The following is a 19,282-nucleotide window of genomic DNA, read 5'->3' as shown; positions in this document are numbered from 1 at the left end:
ATATTCATATAAAAAAAAGTAAGAGGGCCAAAAAAAAAATGCCACCATGGCTAAACGGAGTAAAAGAGGCAGTTAGAGACAGAAAGCCATCTTTTAAAAATTGGAAGTCAAATCCTACTGAGGATTATAGAAAGGAACAAAAACTCTGGCAAGTCAAGTGTAAAAGTCTAATTAGGCAGGCCACAAAAGAGTTTGAAGCGTAACTATCAAAAGATAAAAACTAATAACAATTTTTTTTTAAAGTACATCAGAAAGAGGAAGCCTGCCAAACAATCAGTGGGGCCACTGGATGATCGAGGTGCTAAAGGAGCACTCAAGGAAGACAAGGCTGTTGCAGAGAAACTAAATGAATTCTTTTAATCAGTTTTCATTGCAGAGAATATGAGAGAGATTCCCACACTTGAGCCATTTATTTTGCGTGACAGATCTGAGGAACTGTCCCAGATTGAGGTGTTAATAGAAGAAGTTTTGGAAGAAATTGATAAACAGTAATAAGTCACCAGGACCCAATTGTTTTGGTGACCCAAAAGTTCGGAAGGAACTCGTATATGAAATTGTAGAACTGCTAACTGCAGTATATAACCTATCGCTTAAATCAGCCTCTGTACCAGATGCTTGGAGGATAGCTAATGTGACGCTGATTTTTTAAAAAGGCTCCAGAGGCAATCCTGGCAATTACAGGCTGGTGAGACTAACTTCAGCACTAGCACATTGGTTAAAATTATGGTAAAGAAATAAATGATTAGACACATAGATGAACATGGTATGTTGTGGAAGAGTCAACACGGCTTTTGTAAAGGGAAATCATGCCTCATCAATCTATTAGAATTCTTTGAGGGAGTCAACAAACATGTGGACAAGGGTAATTCAGTGGATATCATGTCTGAGACTTTCTGAAAGTTCGAGTACAAGGTCCCTCGCGAAAGGCTCTTAAGCAAAGTAAGCCATCATGGGATAAGAGGGAAAGGTCCTCTCAGAGATCAATAACTGGTTAAAAGGTAGGTAACAAAGGTTAGGAATAAATTATTAGTTTTCACAGTGGAGAGAGGTAAATAGTGGGGTCCCCCAAGAATCTGTACTGGGGCCAGTGCTGTTCAACATATTCATAAATGATCTGGAAAAAGAGGTAAACAGTGGGGTGGCAAAGTTCAAACAGCTGACACAAAATTAATCAAGATAGTTAAGTCCAAAGCTGCCTGTAAAGAGTTACAAAGGGATTTCACAAAACTGGGTGACTGGGCAACAAAATGGCAGATGAAATTCAGTGTTGATAAGTATGAAGTAATGCACATTGGAAAAAAACCAATCCCAACTACACATACAAAGTTATGTGGCTTAAATTAGCTGTTACTACTCAAGAAAAAGATCTTGCAGTCATTGGATAATTCTCTGAAAACATCCGATCAACATTTTGCAGCAGTCAAAAAAACTAGCAGAATATTAGGAAGCATTAGGAAAGGGATAGATAATAAGACAGAAAATATCATCATGCCACTGTATAAATCCATGGTATGCCCACACCTTGAATACTGTGTGCAGTTCTGGTCCCCCCATCTCAGAAAAATATATATTAGAATTGGAAAGAGAAGGGCAACAAAAATGATTAGGGGTGTGGAACAGCTTCCAGCTGAGGAGAAATTAGAAGGATGTGGCCTGTTCCTTTTGGAGAAGAGATGATTTAGGAAGGGATATGATAGAGGTCTGTAAAATCATGAATGGTGTGGAGAAAGTAAATAGGGAAATGTTGTTTACCCCTTCACATAACACAAGAACTAGGGGGTCATCTAATGATATTAATAGGAAGCAGGTTTAAAACAAACAGAAGGAAGTACTACTTCACAGTTACCCTTTGGAGCTCATTGCTAGGATTTGTTGTGAAGGCCAAAATTATAACTGGGTTCAGAAAAGAATTAAGTAAGTTCCTGGAGGACAGGTCCATCAATGGCTATTAGCCAAGATGGTCAGGGACACAACCCCATGTTCTGGATGTCCCTAAACCTCGGACTGGACAATGGGATGGATCACTTGATAATTGCCCAGTTCTGTTCATTCTGACTGAAGTATCTGTCACAAGCCACTGTTGGAAGAGAGAATACTGGGCTAGTTGGACTATTGTTCTGACCCTGTATGGCCATTCTTGTGTTCTTTTTCCCCCCCATGTGTTACATTTAGTTGTTTCATCTTGCCTTACATTGTAAACTTTTTGAGGCAGGGACCAGATCTCTCTCTGGGTATGTCTACACTAGACGTGCTGCAGGAGCACAGCTGCACTCTAGCACTATTGTGGAGCTACTATAGTGATGGAAAGGGTTATTTCATCATTTTAGTAAACCTACTAAACCTCTAAGAGGCGGTAGCTAGGTTGATGGAAAAATTCTTCCATTCACTTAGTGGTGTCTGCAGCCCCAAGCGATGTAGTTAAACTGACCTAACTTTGTAATGTAGACCTTCCCTGTGTGTTTGCCCAGCACAGTGAGATGCAGTTGTCAGTTGGGTATTGATTAAGTGCTACTATAATACAAATAAATATGCCACTTGCAACTACCCAGACTCATCCAGTTTCCCCCCACATTGTTTTTCTGTTAAGTCTCCGAATGTTTTTAAAAGACATTGTAGCCAAACCCTAACTTGGGCAGTGTGCTTCAGGCTTTGTTAGAAAATACACCCATGTGGCATATACCATTCAAACCCCATCTCAGAATTACAGCCATTCTCTTGCTTTCCATTTAGCTGGAAAGCAGAGCTGTATGTTGCAAGATACACCAATTACATGGCTACCACTGCCTTGTGGACTAAAGTGCAGAGGGAATAAACAGCTCTGACAACAAAACAACCCAAATCATCCTGATGCTTAATTTAGTAGCAGTGCTGATTGTATGGAAGCTGAGTTTACGTGTTCTCTATTGACCAGCTGTCTTGTAACACTAACTGGTCCATAAACCTATGCTATGATTCTAGAGTTCCTGCTGGAGTCTGTTTTATTACATATGCTACTGAAAGCAGGCTAGAGACTTTTGTGTGTGTATATGAAGCTTTGATTAATATCAATGAAAGTGACACATGAGCATCAAGAGGAGAATAGACTCATTGGCTAAGAGTGCCAGGCATCATATGCAATTATTTGTCTGACCTTTAATCTCAGCGTTTCCTGTGTCAGTAGGTCCATTGCTGGCTAATACCATTGGTGAGAAGAGTATCCTCCTTTATTGTGGCCTGTAGTCATCCCGCCTCAAGCTTTGATCTCCTCATATAGCATTTGCTAATCCAGGTTGGCCTTGGTGATACTACTTGGATGGGGGATCTCTTAGGAAATCCCAGAATGCTTCAGGAAACAGGTTAATGCAGTAAGTGGTTTTCTTCTGTTAGTTGCATTAATGCCTCAGCTGTCAGAGATGTCATCTCTTGAATGAAATGTAGAATGGAGATTCTGACCATTTGCGATTCTTAAGGGTCCATGTCCTTTCTACAAGAGGGTGTGAACTGAGGTTGTTTACCCCAGTGTCTTGGCCTAATTCTAGTTTGTGTAACTGTTCCCCCTACAGCCTGGCATATGTATGGTAACTGTTGAACCTACTATGTTTCCACAAAGAGGAATGTGTTTCAGCGCGGGGGCACAGTGACTTGTAAAATAAGTAATGTTTGTAAAGGGCTTTTGGGATTCATTAGGATGCAGAGAAATGTTTAGGTACAATCATGGTAAGAATCTTGTATTTATTTGTCCACTGTCCAACACATCTCCAGACTTTTGATTGACGGAGTTACCGAGCATAGTGGAAAAGGCTATGGAGGAGAGAAGAGGGGATATGGTAATACTAACACCTCAGCTTTTCAAATAAGAAATCAAAGCATAATATGACAGGTTTCAGAGTAACAGCCGTGTTAGTCTGTATCCGCAAAAAGAAGAACAGGAGTACTTGTGGCACCTTAGAGACTAACAAATTTATTAGAGCATAAGCTTTCGTGGACTTAATTATCACTTCAAAAGTTTTTTTTTTTTTTCTCTTAATTAATTGGCCTCTCAGAGTTGGTAAGACAACTCCCACCTGTTTATGCTCTCTGTATGTGTGTATATATATCTCCTCAATATATGTTCCATTCTATATGCATCCGAAGAAGTGGGCTGTAGTCCACGAAAGCTTATGCTCTAATAAAAGCATAATATGGTAACACTGTGCATGAGAACTAAGCATGAAAGGTGAAGCTGATCTGTCAGTCTGATGGGAGAATGCTACTGAAGTTCATTAGACTCTAAATCTTGATTTCAAAAACTCCTCACCATAGCTTGCACTGCAATCAGCTGGCATGCAAGGATCTCTGATGTCTATTCCTAAGAACTCCTCTGTTGATACTTTTTAATGGGAGGCTAATGTAAATTCCCACAGTGTGAATTGGTTTTTGAATTCTCTACCCAGCTGCTCTTCTTCTGACTGATAATAGACTGTTGCCCTGGTTGTGTTACTCTGGTGGTTTTTAACATCAGGAGAAACAGGATTGGGAATCCATGCATTTTCAGCAGTTTGATATTTGCTCTCATATTTTAGAAAAGAGCTGGAGCAAATTACCCTCCCTTTTTTTGTCACGTAAAGGTCACTTCTATTGATGTTTAATTTCCCCAAGAGATACCAGAATGTTACCATTGAAAACTGCCTTTCTTCTCTAAAATCCCTTTTATCCAAATGTAATGACCCTTATTTAATTCAGATAAACTGAACTGTTGGCTAGCTGTTAACGAAGAGGCAGGATATGATGATGGCTGTCAATTCAGCATTTGATTTTTTTTAAAACAAAATTTTCGGGAATGAATTAAGACATGACTTCAATCCCATGGACTAGCTTTAGTTAGAAATTGACATGTCTATATATAAACATACCCTTTTATATGTTTCTATTTATACCCAGGTTTCTATATATATTAATAAATGTGCTTTTATAAGAATATTTGTCACATTTTCTAGTGTATTTTATTGTGGGAAAATGTAATCGGAAAAAATGCATTAGTTCTTGTGGGACAGTAAGGTAAAATAACTACTCGTGTGAACTGGGTCTTTTTTTAGTTACGGGTGTTCCAGAAATAGCCGAGTGATAGCCCCAACATGAACTCAGCATGCATTTCCTTTTTGCCAGGATTCGCTGGCCTGTTTGTCTAACCCTTGTAAGGAGAGCGGTACAGTGTGCAGCACCAGATATGTGAACTTTCACTAGGCCTGGAATGGACCTTTAAGTGTATACGGCAGTATATGGAAGTTAACTGAACTATTGTTCTCTCTGCCTCTTTAAATTCTCTGTCTGTGTATAGGAGAGATGCAGGGTATTGGAGTGTATAGTGTTCCTCTTACTGAGATGGTATAAGTCCCCTCCGAGTGAAATGAGGAGGTGCTTAGAGTTATTTAGCTTACACAGCACATTATAGGATTTAGATCTTAATAACAATATCTGAATAACCATTTTTAGTTGCAGTTTATTATAATGGATCATTCTGTGGCTTTACTTTGAGTTCACAGATGTTGGCCTCCTTATTAATGAAATGGTGGCAATATTGTGATTTTTAAAACTGTTTCATGGGAATAGTTACAGGGAAGCATATGTAAGCACACAGACTAACATAAATCGATGCATGTGTGCAGGCTTTGTGTGTGGGATGGTGATACAGTTAATTGACATATGATATGGATCTGTAAACAGAATTGGTGTGTGCACTTGACATAGCAGTACTATGTTTGCTAGTAGCTCAGTGGTTTGAGCATTGGCCTGCTAAACCCAGGGTTGTGAGTTCAATCCTTGAGGGGGCCACTTAGGGAGCTGGGGCAAAATCAGTACTTGGTCCTGCTAGTGAAGGCAGGGGGCTGGACTCGATGACCTTTCAAGGTCCCTTCCAGTTCTAGGAGATGGGATATCTCCATTAATTTAATTTAATTTAATTTATATACAGTATTTGACTAATACTGCACCAATGCTGAATCAAGAAGAGTTGTAGAATGTTTATATGCAGCCAGGTACATGGGTCTTTGGTGCAGAAGTGCTCCAGTTGGGTAAGGATGAACAAAGTGGTTATTCCGTATGCAAATCATATCTTTCTAGATGTAATACAGGGTAGTTTTATACTGAAATATTTCTTTTGCTTTTTGCATGTTAAAGGTAGCTCACTGACTAAAGCCCAATATGTCTGCCCAAGCTGTGATCTGTTCCCTAGCTTTCTTGTATAGTATCTGTACATATAATTATCATAGGGTATTGCTTTGTGAGCCGCATATGGTGATGCATATCTTTTCTGCTGCTGAATAAGTACCACTGTTTTGTAGACGTAGGGTACATCTTCCAGAATATAATACTTTGGATTTTAATCAGTATATATGTGTTGAAGGTTTTTGTAAGATTTTGTGTATAAAAATCCAAAGTGTTTGTGAGTAGTCACAGCAAATAATTGTGAAGTGTGTGTGCACATTGAGTAACCTAATTGCCCATATCTTCACTAGCAGAGGTTAGAGCTGTTTGAGTTTAGTTTAGCATTTATTGGGAGGTAGAGAAATTCAGCTTAATCCTAGCTAAAAAAATAAATTGAAGGCCAAAGTCATAAGAGGACACACTTCCTCTGAAGTGCTAGAAAAGGAGTAAAGATGATGTCTGATACCTTAGACAAACACGCCTGAACCAAGAGCTCCTGTAGGACTCCAACTTCATCAAACTATGTGAACAAACTTTTAAAAACAATAGATTTAAAGTGGTGATCAGTGCTATCCCTAGTCCTGGCAGACTGAGCATCCTAGTCTGTTCCTCTGTTAGTACCTATCCCTTTCCAGTGCCAGCCTTGTTCTGAGATAAAATTTTCAAAAGCAACAAAATGCAACTGAAAATCAATGAGACATAAGCACCTAAGCCACATAGGTACTTTTAACAATTTTACTCCTCATCTCTGTACAGATATTTCCAGGTTCATTTTGGAAGGGGATAAAATAGCAGCATCAAATGCAAGCTTCTGCAGGATAGCAAAGAAACCCAGGGGATTGGCTCTGCCAAGCCTCCTCAAATGTTAACCAGGCAGCCTGTCTAAAAAAGCCATATCTAATAGATTTCTGATCCGTTACTGAAATGATCACCCTTTTGCAAAGATCAAAGCACTGACATATGGGTCTGTGGAAACTGGTAAAGAATTTGCCAAAAGACATACTTGGATAATATGGCAGTGAGTGCAGAATAAATGTCTAGACAAAAATGTAATGTGTACCAGGTCATCTCCCAGCCAGTAACTGGAAAGCTACTGAATTAATTTGGTTTTATACAATCCTTAAAAAAAAGTTGGGTCCAAGAAGCCTGAAGTTAAAAACCCCAGTTACTTTATTAGGTGTTCATTTTTCAGTGTGATAACCTTATGTGACTTCATGCTGCCTTAAGACAACTGTTCATGATACATAAGTGCCACAGCAAAACACCTTAACAAGGGTGGGAACCAAAAGGATAGTAGAGTCTGTATAGGAGTGAGTAGGCACCATCCTTTTGTGGTTAGTGCGTGACTGTTGTGTCTGTTCTTAACTCTACCACTGATTCTCTGTGTGATTTGGGTAAGTCCCATAACCATTCTGTGCCTATTTCTCCATCTGTAAAATGGGGATAATACTTATTTTCTTTCTGTAAAGCACTTTGAGATCTTTAAGTGAAATCTGTTGTAAGTGTAAAGCATATTATGAGTGATATTGGGCCAGATTCACTGATCAGCTAAAGCCACTTGTGTTGCATAATCTGTGCATAATCTGCGTGGGCAGGGTGGGGCACGGTGAAGCAAAGATTTTCCCAATTGGCGTAAACTAAAGCTGCTCTTCTGCAGGTTTAATTTGTGCCTGGGGCTGTGTGGCTCCGGATCAGGGAGCTGCAACCAGCTCCCTAAGGAGGTTTGTCTGGCTGGATGTACAACAGAGGGAAAACGTAGCTATGGAGTCTGTGGAGCATGTTTACTTATGCTAACACTGGGGAGTTTGGGACAGGAGTAGAACTCAGACTGTCATTTCTCCAGACACCATATTGCTATTTTTCAGTTGGAGGCAAATTGTCTGAAGCTTATTCTTATCCCAGACCTTTGATTTTTTTTGTCTCTCTCTGCTTTTAGTATCCCTGAGAGCTGAACGTTTTGCTGGTTGCCTATATACCAATACCCAGCTTCTAGCCGACGTTACGCCATGATACTGTCCAGTCGCATACAGACGTACCTTTGCAAGCAACCTGCTCTAGTACCCACATCTAGGAGACTAAGCTGAGTAGATTCATATAGTAGAAGCCACCCAAGGACAGTCATCTTCTGGATCCAACTAGTGGGTAACACTCAGTCCTTGCTGTGGGCTAGAATCCCCTGAGGACCAATGCTGTGCATGTGCAGGAGTACAGCGTCACACACTCAGCAAAAGTGGCCCAATGTTTGTTTCTGTGAGCTTAGGCTTAAAGGTCTGGTCCTGTTCCCACTAATGTGAGTAAGCATTGCTGTTCATGTCAGTGAATGGCAGTAGGATCAGGACCTTTTGAGAGTCAAAGACTAATTAGAGGAGCTGATCAGGCTTTTATATTAACTGGATAGCGTACACCATGGTCCTCAAAGGTTCTGGATCCATGTTGCTCATTGAAAGAAGCATGACCCAGTATCTAATAAACTTTGTATAACATTTAAAAATCAAGAAAATAAAATCAAGAAAACATATAATCAAAGCTAAGTTGTTATTTAAACTAAACACAAATCAGGGTCAAACCAACAAATTAGTCTCAACATGGGATTAGAATTCAATCATCAAATGCATTAAATCATCAAATTAATATTAAAAATAATCAATCCTTATAAATAGTAAAGATGATTCTAAGAAGGTGGCTGTTGGATTATAATTCCCGATGAAAAAATTGTACAAAGTCAATCAAATCTGTGACTTTAAAGCTAGTTAAATATATTAATACTGAAACCAAATCATTATCTAATGTCTGAATCACAACCTCCGAGCCAATTGTCAGGTTTCCGTTTTTAGAATCCAGTTATGTGGTGGCTAACTTCTGCCCAAAAGAAACCGATTTTATAACAGACTTTAACAGAACACTTCCAATTATTGAATAAACAAACTCTTGACAGCTCCTTGTGACTTTTAAATACAGGACAGAACACATTTCAGTGAGTATCTTTGAGACAACATTTAGGGCTGTTTAAATATGGGGAATTTTTTTTCTGGCCCTTCCCCCTATGGACTTTCTGGATGCTCTCTTACGTGCATGTGCACAGCCAAACCTTCTCTTCCACACCCTAAAAATACAAAAGCTGGGACATCTCCCAGCTACTAAAACAAGATAAAAACGGGGAAAAAAACAATATTTAAGATAAGGATTTATTTGTCACTTTAAAAAATTTAGTGTGTAGTTTTTTTTAGAATTAAACATTCCCCTGCAGAGTCTGCAACTGAAATGATGCAGCCTTATAGTAGTGCAGGAATATCTGAAGGTGTAGCTGATGGGATGTTTTCGTTGTCAGCCTAATTGCAAAACGTGAACAACGTAAATGGCAAAAAGTCGATTAGATGATTAAAACTGAATGTTAATGATCTAAGATCTTAGGAACACAAAGGCACTTATGTTAAAAGTCATTTTTAAAAATGAATGTGCTAAGAAGATAATAAAAAGGAAATATACCCAACCCCCACTTCCCTTTACCACCTCCACCACCCTCCCTCCAGAGAGGCTGGCTGGCCTTTCTTTTGAATTGATACATTGCTTTCAGCACTATTTACATCCTTATATAAGCACAATGTCCTCAGTTAACCTCTTCCTAAAGTCTAAACATGTTTCTTCTGGTGCTGCCTCTAGTACTTTACCTTTACAGGGATTTAAAATCCAGTGGTATTATGGATGCTGGGATCTAGAAGCGCCCCAAATTAAATTGTACTTACCCTAGGAAGTGGGCCAAGTAGGATTAAATGTAGGTTATGCTGTGATGTTGGCTTTTAAATAGCACCAGAATGCTTGCTTTCTTCAACTTGACATATGAGCTACTTCAGTATGTAGGCAATTAGAATTCTTCAGCATTACAGGCTTTGATTTTTGTTTCTCAGAAACGTCTCCTGACCTCTTTGCTTTTATTTTTTCAAATTGGGCTTAGCATGGTACCTTCACCAGAACTATGTGATATCTGGGCTCAGTGGGAGGAGCCCAAAAGTAATGAAAGGCCTGAGGTGAGGGAGCTGCCACAAACTCCAGAAATCAACAATTACAGGGTACCAAAAAGGGGCAATGGAGGAGCAGGTCATAGGGGCAAAACACTGATAAAGAGGGGGACACTGAAAGGGGACTCCTGAAGAACATCCAGTGCTCCAAGGAGTCAGTGGATGCTTCCCAGAGGATCTTTGCCTGAGTGCAGGAAAAAGGCCCTGCTCTCAGAAAATTGTCTCCCTTCCTTCCCTCCCCCACCCAGCTTCCTCGTGGTGTCTCCCTTGAAAAGTGTCAGCCCTGGAGAATGAAATCTTTTATCCAGAGAATACCTACAGCACCTTCGTTTTAGCTTAGCAAAACCTAATGTTTTGTGCTCCCCCTGCTGGCTACATCTCTGCTAGTTAATGGCTGCTACTCGACCATCAGTGAGGATTGTCTTGCTTAAACAAGGAAATAATAAAATTAGCGTGGTGTTTTTAGAGCTTCATTAGACACCAAGGGACAAATAAATTTTTATTTACTGTCAAGTAAAGGGGCAAATCTGTATGGAAATGAAATCTGTTTTAGGAGTCTATCAAAAAGATCCACTTTACCATGGGAAATTGGGGAATTGGGGGGGTGGGGGAGAGTCAGAATAGTCTAAATAAAACTTCAGTGTCCCTTAAATTGTCCTGGATGAACTATGACCAAGAATGACCGTAATGACTTACGTTTTTGTCCTTAAATTTTATCTGAATTTTTTTCTTTTGAGTTAGCCAAAATACTGATAGGTCTCTCTCCAGACTCAATATTTTCCCTTATTAAAATTGCCACCCCTTCTCTCTGCTTTAGTTTGCTTAATTCTTCTGAAGTATTTCCCTGGTGTTTTAAATTCCTAACCTGTCCCTGTGTTGAACCAGTCAGTGCTCTGATAACTTCCTGTGCCCCCATAGAAAAGTGTCCCTCCGTTTCAGCAATCTTGCCAAGTTGGCTCCGCAAAGTTTGTATAGAATAGTTTGCTTTTCAGGTAACTTGCTCTTTGAGCCTTGTTCTGTGTTGTTTCCAATCTCATTCTCTCTTACAGCTTGACCCGGTGGATACGTTCTCTAAGATATTGGGGCCCAACTTTGAGATGCAGCTGTACCAGTTTACCGGATAGATGTCAGCTGTGCTGGCCAGTGTTGACCTTAGAATCACAATCAGCCCAAGCTATTTGATGAGTTAAAGGTGGCCTGACGGACCAGTGGCCAACAGTGGTACATATGGGCCAAACAAAGGATCATTTTTCATGCAGGGATGTCCTTAGTGTTCCCTGATTAATCTTGGCTTTGGACCTTCACTGACACTGTCCCCTATGTGTGGTAGAGTCTTCTGATCTTGAGACTCCCAAGCGTTCTCTTTTATCTCTGGATCCCTCCTTAAGACTCCATTTCTGACAGCAGGGCTCGGTTTCTGAATTACCTTTGTCCTTCCCCTGTAGATTTTGCTGACTTGCACATTACTTTATGGGTGAGGCCATGGCCCCTTTTTTTTGTCTGAGATATGCTTGCTAAGTTACCTTTTAAACTGAAGCAGGTGGCAGCTGCCTCTAACAATGTTTTTACTTCAAGGGTGGCTGGCAGAATGCCTCCTCACCAGGGATACCAGCTTCATACAAAAAAGCAAATTGAATTGTAGACTACAGCAGTTGAGTTGGAGTGTGTGTGCACTGAATGAAAGAATATTAGAAGTCATCCATTCTATTCCATCTGCTTAGAGCCAATCCAGGATTTTTTGATAGATACAGGATACTTTTTCATCTATGGCTTTGTCCAGTCTAGTTCTAAAAGTCCCAAGCCACTGAACTTTCACCACTTCCCTTGGGAAACAATTCCGCTACTAATACAGCTCACTGTTGGGAAGTGTTTTCCTGAAACTCAGCTTCATTTTTACCTGTCTTGGTGTTATCCCACTAGATTGGAAAGATCTGCTTGTAGAGGGTGGGGGGGTTAATAGTGGGAAGTTATTGTAATATGGCATTTTGAATATGAGGAAAGAGCTGACGTGTTTGTCTAGTGAGTATTTGTACAGGATTTTGAAGCTGTAATGCTGTATGTAATAAAATACTAAGAATCATTATCTGCCTTGTGCTAGCAATCTGATTCTCAGTCATTTCTTTACATATTGTGGGTGATTTTACTGTGGATGTTATAGGGTCACTGGCAACTAGTTTTCATCCCCAAATTTAGATTTTATGAAGTGGTTTTTGTTCTGGTTTTGGGGAGTAGGATTGGAGTGAGGGAAAGGGAAGCATCTATCGAACCTTTGAATTTGTTTAAATAAAAAAAACCTTTTAACATTCTCGTGCAGTGTTTTGAATCCAAACAGAGTTTTGCTAGAGCGTGCAAACCAGATAGTGAAACACAGAATAATTAGAAAGTGCAACAGATAGTTCTGTCTCCCTCTTCAAAGTGGGCGAAATGCAAAAGCAAACAACAAGGATGTAGATTTCAGAAGTCAGAAGAGCGTTAATGCTCATCCACCATGTCGCCGAAAAGTAATGTAGAGAAAGCAATTTAAATAATTCTTTCTTGGATGTAATTGAATACATGGGTAAAGATAAACAGGTATTATTTGGGGAAAATGCTATGGCCTTTGACTAGATGGTCACAATGCTACCTTCTGGACAGAGAATCTGTGAATCTACATTTTAACTCACTTGAAATTATACAACACACTTCAAACTGATTAAACTAATTACTTTTACCCAGTTCACAATTAACCTGTGAAATTCACTGCTACAAGATATTAATGAGAGTTTAGGATTCAAACAAGGATTAAATCATCATATCATAAAGATGCCAGGAAAGATTTTCAAAGGCACAAATACTAGTTAGCCACCAAACTCCTGCTGAAAGTCAGAGAGTTTGGAGCCTGTCATTTCTGCTTTAGAAAATCTTCCCCATTCATTTATACATCTTATCTGATGTAAAAGAGATCAAACCCTCAAGTTTTAAAACAATTTTTTTTTAAATTAATGGAGATATCCCATCTCCTAGAACTGGAAGGGACCTTGAAAGGACATCGAGTCCAGCCCCCTGCCTTCACTAGCAGGACCAAGTACTGATTTTGCCCCAGATCCCTAAGTGGCCCCCTCAAGGACTGAACTCACAACCCTGGGTTTAGCAGGCCAATGCTCAAACCACTGAGCTATCCCTCCCCCCTTGTAGTGTAGGATTAGGAAAAAGCTTCCTGCATATAGTCAGGCTATTATATAATTGTCTATTGATGGGTTGCTTTCATTTGAAATACCTGGTGGTTGGCTACTGTCTTGGCCAGTCTAGATTAGTTGGAGTGGTGTTCTGACTCACTATGGAATTCTTACCTTGTCCCTTATTTTTTAATAAAACTGAATTAAAAGGCTTTAATAAAATGGCCAAACCAGATCTTCTGCTATGTGGAACTTACATAAAGCACTCTCCTTTCTAGATGCAAAGTTAGCAAACCCTGCACTTCCAGAGATACAGAAGTTTCCAGTTATCCACCCATAACACGAGTTTATCCTTTGACAGCTCGTACTCAGTCCATCCCCCCGAATGAAGTGGGGGTGTTCTCCCTTGTGGCTCAATTATTTCCTGACATCTGTTTGTTTTAAAGTTGTTTTGTTTGTGGTGGTGGTATAATAGCGGCTGCCGCATAGTACTGTTGAACATTCTGGTGCCAGTGAGGCTAATAGAGGCATTCTGCCATTGCATTTGGTCACATACAAGGGTGTAGTATGTCAATCCAGATCAGTCTTCTGTTCACATATCATCTTTATGTACTGAAAACCGAACACACATTTATATTCCCAAATGTAAAATATGAAGATCCCAAATCAGAAATGGAATTGCCAGGTATGGTCTGTATTTCAAATCTAATTTCTAACACTGATCTCCCTTTCGTTCTTTTTGGAATACTTCCCTTTGAAGACTTCAAGGAATCCACTCCCATCTAATTCCACTGAACAAAGATTGTGTCTAGAACATTCACTGACATACTGAGATTTCAGTTAGGGGCCTTCAGGATTTTAAAATACTTTTTATTATACTGAAGGCAAAAGTTGTGACAGAGAGCAAAATCCTGACCATGCTGCTATGCTACTTAGAGAGCAAAGTATTGCAAATTCTTGAACAATAGGATTAGACTGGATTTGCTCTTAACGAAACTCTCTCTTAGATGCTATTGTCACCCCTAGAGAAAATTTGAATAAATAGAATCATAGAAATGTAGGGCTGGAAGGAACTTTGTGAAGTCATCAAGCTCAGTCCAACTACGCTGAGGCAGGACCAAACAAACCTAGACCGTCTGTGACCAGTGTTTGTCCATCTTGTTCTTAAAAACCTCCAGTGTTGGGGATTCCACAGCCTCCCTTGGAAGCCTGTTCCAAAAGTTAACTACGCTTATAGGTAGAAAGCGTTTCCCAATATCTAACCTAAATCTCCCTTGCTGCAGATTAAGCCCGTTCCTTCTTGACCTAATTATCAGTTAACACATTTCAACTTCAAAGTTCAGTACAAACTCTTGGAGCAAGATTGTGAGTTGTTACTGTTACCGCCATTTTATAGTGGAGAAACTGAGGCAGGGCTGTGAAAGTACTTGTCTGAGACAGAGAGAGTCTGTAAAGCTGAGGTTAGAATTCAGGAGTTCCTGTCTCCCAGTAGTCTGCTTAGCTCAAACCTCTCTTAAGCAGTCTACGTCTTTATGCAGTTCAGCAGCATTGATGGAATCAGCAGCTCACTGGACTGCCACTTAAAGTGGGCAGGTAAAAAGAGATTGAAGTAGTAGATGCGGGGCTGCTATATCATGGCAAAAGGCACATTTGAAGTGTCTGAGTGAGGTAAGAGAATACTATGTATATTTGCTGTAAGTTTCTTTTTAAATTTCGTTTTGTACTTAAAATGCTAATGAATCATTATGGATTGTCTGTTTGGTTAGGTGTTTCTGTGATTCACATCACTATTCAGCTGTTTGTTGGGTGTATATATTTTATTTTTAGCTTCACAAGATGCAGTGAAACCTGTTTTTACATTATCACTAAAGGATTTGACCAAAAATTGGTTGCTTAATATAGGTAATCTTTTAATAAAGGTGAAGCCTAGTTCTGCTTAATAAATCTAGAGGGTCTGTTAAAGGTGGCTTGCAAGGGAAGAAAAACCTGGTTCTGTGCCTTATAATGCATCTTTATGATGTATAAAGAAGGCCTGAAAGGCGTATGGTATCCCTGTTAGCCTTTTTTCCCCTGCTAATTGCTGTCTAGGCTGAAAGACTGATGACTAGGCAACCCAGTGAAATGACGATACCACAGGAGTTGAGAGTGCAAGTCGGCCAGATGAGACAGGATGGGGCTTTTAGTCAAACTATTTTTAAAATAAAATTATAAAAAATGTGGGGAGAAGGGTGTATATTTTTATTAACATCTATTTTACTTCAATGACTGACTAACATTCTAGATAAAGTGTGTATTTGCTAGAGATTTACTCTCCACAACCCATCTCTTCAACAAAGGGATTGACTCTCTCAATAACATGACCTGCCAAAAAGTCCTCCAGCAAAGCCAGAGAAGAGCAGTCTTGACATACTTAATATTTCTGAGGTAACAAGCCAAAAAATAAACCTGGAAAAAAACAAAAAACCCTCTAACCTTCTTTTTGCATCATAAAGAAGTGAAAAAGGGCACAACCCCATCTTTAAAAAAATCCTTCATAGTTCACCTTAAAGTTGCCTAAATAAGGATGGTTGGTGGAATAGCTCACCTTCTCACATTAAGCATCTTCCACCAAAATAACAAGGATGCCACAGATTCAAAGATGAGGTGGATTCTGTCATAGAGAATGTTCTACACTTTGAAACATTTAGTGATGGCAAATGGCTTGGCGATGTGTCTCTAACTCCGTGACCCCACACTTAGTAAATGATTCTTATTTTCTATTTGAAATGTAAAATTAGATAAAGCAGTTCTTCCTTATTCTGAAAAGGACAATAGATATGGAGTAAAAGGCTGTGTTTATATAATCTAGAACTGAAACAATTCAAAAGATTGTGAATTGTTTGGGAAAGGGACCTAGTTGTCCTCTGTCTTGTAGAGAGCTGAGCATACTTTCTTTTATTTATTAAGCTCTAGAACTATTATTCTGTTATATGAACATCTAAATGACTGCATGCTCATTTCTCTCCATCCTGGGATGTGATAGATATCAACAGCTCATTGAAAAGAGTGATGCCTTCTAGTTTGAAAATAAATGTCTTGACTTCTGGAGCTTGCCTTGATGTTACCTCCAGATCTTCAGGCTAACATCCAGAGAGTTATTGCATGGACAGCACTGTATCCAGCTAATGTTATCTCAGTCAGGGAACAAAGGCCACTAGTTTTAAATGGTGTCTCCTGAGAAATCGAGAGAGGTTGAGAGATCTGGAAATCTCACTAGGGACTACAAAGAAAAAAATGCTAGTAAAGAGAGATCAGTGAGACTTTCAGTTCACTAAGCATGTTGATCTTTTAAATTGCAAATCATCGTTCTAATAACTCACCCTTGAATAAGGTCCCTTCAAGATAAGACTCACTGGTGCTGTGGAGCTGGTATTTAAAGTATGTCCATCTGCATCTAAACGAGTAGCTCCAAGACAATCAGATTATGCAGTAGTTAGTTTGGTGAGAATATCGCCTAAGTGGAATGGAAACTTCATTTTGAGTCTAATATTAGACCTTGCTTTGGAAAATTCCTTTTAAATGATTACAAGCTGGGAATAGCAAAAGAATTTAACTTTCGACAGACAGCATTCACCAAGAATTTGTTTTTAACTGCTTATGTTGGGTCCCTGGGAAAGCAGATGTGAAAATCTTACCGAAGTGAATTGACTTGACCTGATGCAATGTTTATATCAGTCGTTGATAAGTTTTCCTCCCTGGTCTAATTTGTTCAAGATATTTTCATTCTTTGAGCATGAGCGAGCCTGGGTTGGAATAGTTTGAATGCCTGTTAGTCTAATAATCCACATCTTCATACATCCAGACATTATTGCCTATAAAGGGGTCTGAGCAAAGGAAACAAACGTTGGACTATTTTGGTTATGTTCCATGGATCGCAGAGTGGGTGGCTTAGATGCCAGGCTAGAGACCAACAAAGGGGATGCAACATAATATTGCCCAGTTGACAATAGACTATGTACATTGAGACCGTTATACCTGTGCTTCAGCATTTAGCTCTGGTCTGGTTGGTTGGTTGTGTCTTGGCAAACTCTTTGATCCTAGAGTTTGAGGCACTTTTCTACATAGCTTTGCAATTAAGTGAGTTTCAATGATGGCTATAGAAATTGGCTACCAAATATGCTGCTTTCATTCTTAGTCCATGGCATTATCATGTTCTGTGAAACAAAACGATACAGAAGGTGGCAGAGAAGATTTTAAGAGTTGTTAGTGCACTCTGAAATAAGCACAGAAATGACATTGGAGGGAGCTTCATTGCCACTAGCATGTCACATTTCAGCTTTATCCTCTTCACTGTAATTAACCGTACTTTGACGGCAACCTGAATTTTTTTTATGGACTAATTTCAAAATACTCCGTTTTCTGAAAGAACTCCCTTTAAATAGTATGCCTTACATTTAAAAAAAAATTGTAATGTTATGGGCTTGTCTACTTGCCTGCCCATCTCTTGTTTGGTGGTGGGCGGAGGAGAAGGCAGAGACAGACCACCACCACCAAACACAATCGGACCTACCTCTCCTCCCCCACATCTGCCCTTTGCACACGCCTGTCTGCTGCTACTTCAATTTCAGTTTTGTTGCTAATGTTAGAGTGTGAGGAAATGCACGTATGGGAGCTCTGTGCAAAGCAGGGCAGGGGTGTGGTGTCCTGGTGCTGGTGTACAAGACAGGAAGTATAGCTGACCATCAACAAAACAATGAAATGGACTTAACACCAAGTACTGACAAATGCACAGGTAAACAAACTGGGAGGAATGTTCAATATGTCTAACTGTTCAGCTCTGGTAATCTTAGATGCAACTTGTGATAGCAACAGGAACAGCATTTTCATATGGAAATCGGATTTATTTTTTCTTTTAGCTGACAGTATCCCTTGAAGTATCTATTGGACTATGGTTGCTCTGTTCTAGAAAGTGTGAAACAGTTTTTTATGAGTCTCTATTTTTATCCTTTGCTGATAATTCCATTTCTAATCTCTGAGTCTAAAGTCATAATTGTTAATCTGTCTCCCTGCAGGCAAATCTCATCTGGCAATAGTACAGCGAGTCAACAATGAAGGGGAAGGAGATCCTTTTTATGAAGTCCTGGGGATTGTCACGTTAGAAGATGTGATTGAAGAAATCATCAAGTCTGAGATTCTAGATGAAACTGATTTGTACAGTGAGTAGAAGTATTTTGTGCTTTTTCTTTAAACATCAAAGAGAATTCTTCCGACCTCTGTTCTTGGTCTAGCTAATTTGTTTTACTTAAGATCTAGAAGGTCAAATTTCCACACAAGTCCACATGCTGGCTGTCGTCATTGTCATTTCTGCAATATGGCCCCCTCTATGCATGACTCTCTAGCTGAAACAGGACAACTTTTTTGTAGAATCTTCAATCCCAACAGTTTATGTGAGCAAAACTTCAGTTTTGTTCAGTTATTATTTCCCCACCTCAAACAATCCTATTCTGTGTCCTTATTGCGACTCTCAAGATCTCCATGATTCTCCTTGATTAATATCCATGTCACCCTTGAGAGTTCTCAGTACCACTCCCATTCTTTGGTAGAGGAAAGTTGGATGATTTCTCTTTAGAGTTGGTCACTGCCAGTGAATTGGTAGGGACACAGTAGTGATGAGGGACTTCCTTTCCTTAAGAGCACTGTGATTACTCAGCCCCTAGTTATTTCTCCTTGCACCACTTAATACAATTCCTTTCCCTCCTTAATGTTAATATATTTTGAGAGGAAGGGAAAGTGTCATGGTTAGAGCCCTAGACTGAGACCCTCGAAATCTGGGGTCCCTTCTCAGCTCCATCAGACTTCCTATCTCACTGTGGGCCAGTTACCTAATCTCTCCCTCTGCCCACTTCCAACCTGTACAATTGGGTTACAAATACAGTACTTCTTTTCTCCCGTCCTTTATCTGTCTTAACT

At 39.6% G+C, this 19,282-nt stretch overlaps 1 protein-coding gene across 3 annotated transcripts in view; it reads left to right on the top strand.

Moving 5' to 3' along the window:
- CNNM2 (cyclin and CBS domain divalent metal cation transport mediator 2) overlaps positions 1-19,282 on the top strand; it is a 186,383-nt gene that overhangs the window by 118,904 nt on the left and 48,197 nt on the right. For all 3 annotated transcript variants that reach the window (XM_054034136.1, XM_054034135.1, XM_054034137.1), the window contains exon 2: positions 18,385-18,528. In XM_054034136.1, coding sequence (XP_053890111.1) covers positions 18,385-18,528 — 144 coding nt within the window. The remainder of the gene's footprint in view (positions 1-18,384; positions 18,529-19,282) is intronic.

This window comes from Malaclemys terrapin, chromosome 7 (assembly GCF_027887155.1).
Source record: "Malaclemys terrapin pileata isolate rMalTer1 chromosome 7, rMalTer1.hap1, whole genome shotgun sequence".
Taxonomy (NCBI): Eukaryota; Metazoa; Chordata; order Testudines; family Emydidae; genus Malaclemys; species Malaclemys terrapin.
This window is presented reverse-complemented; position numbering and strand designations above follow the sequence as displayed.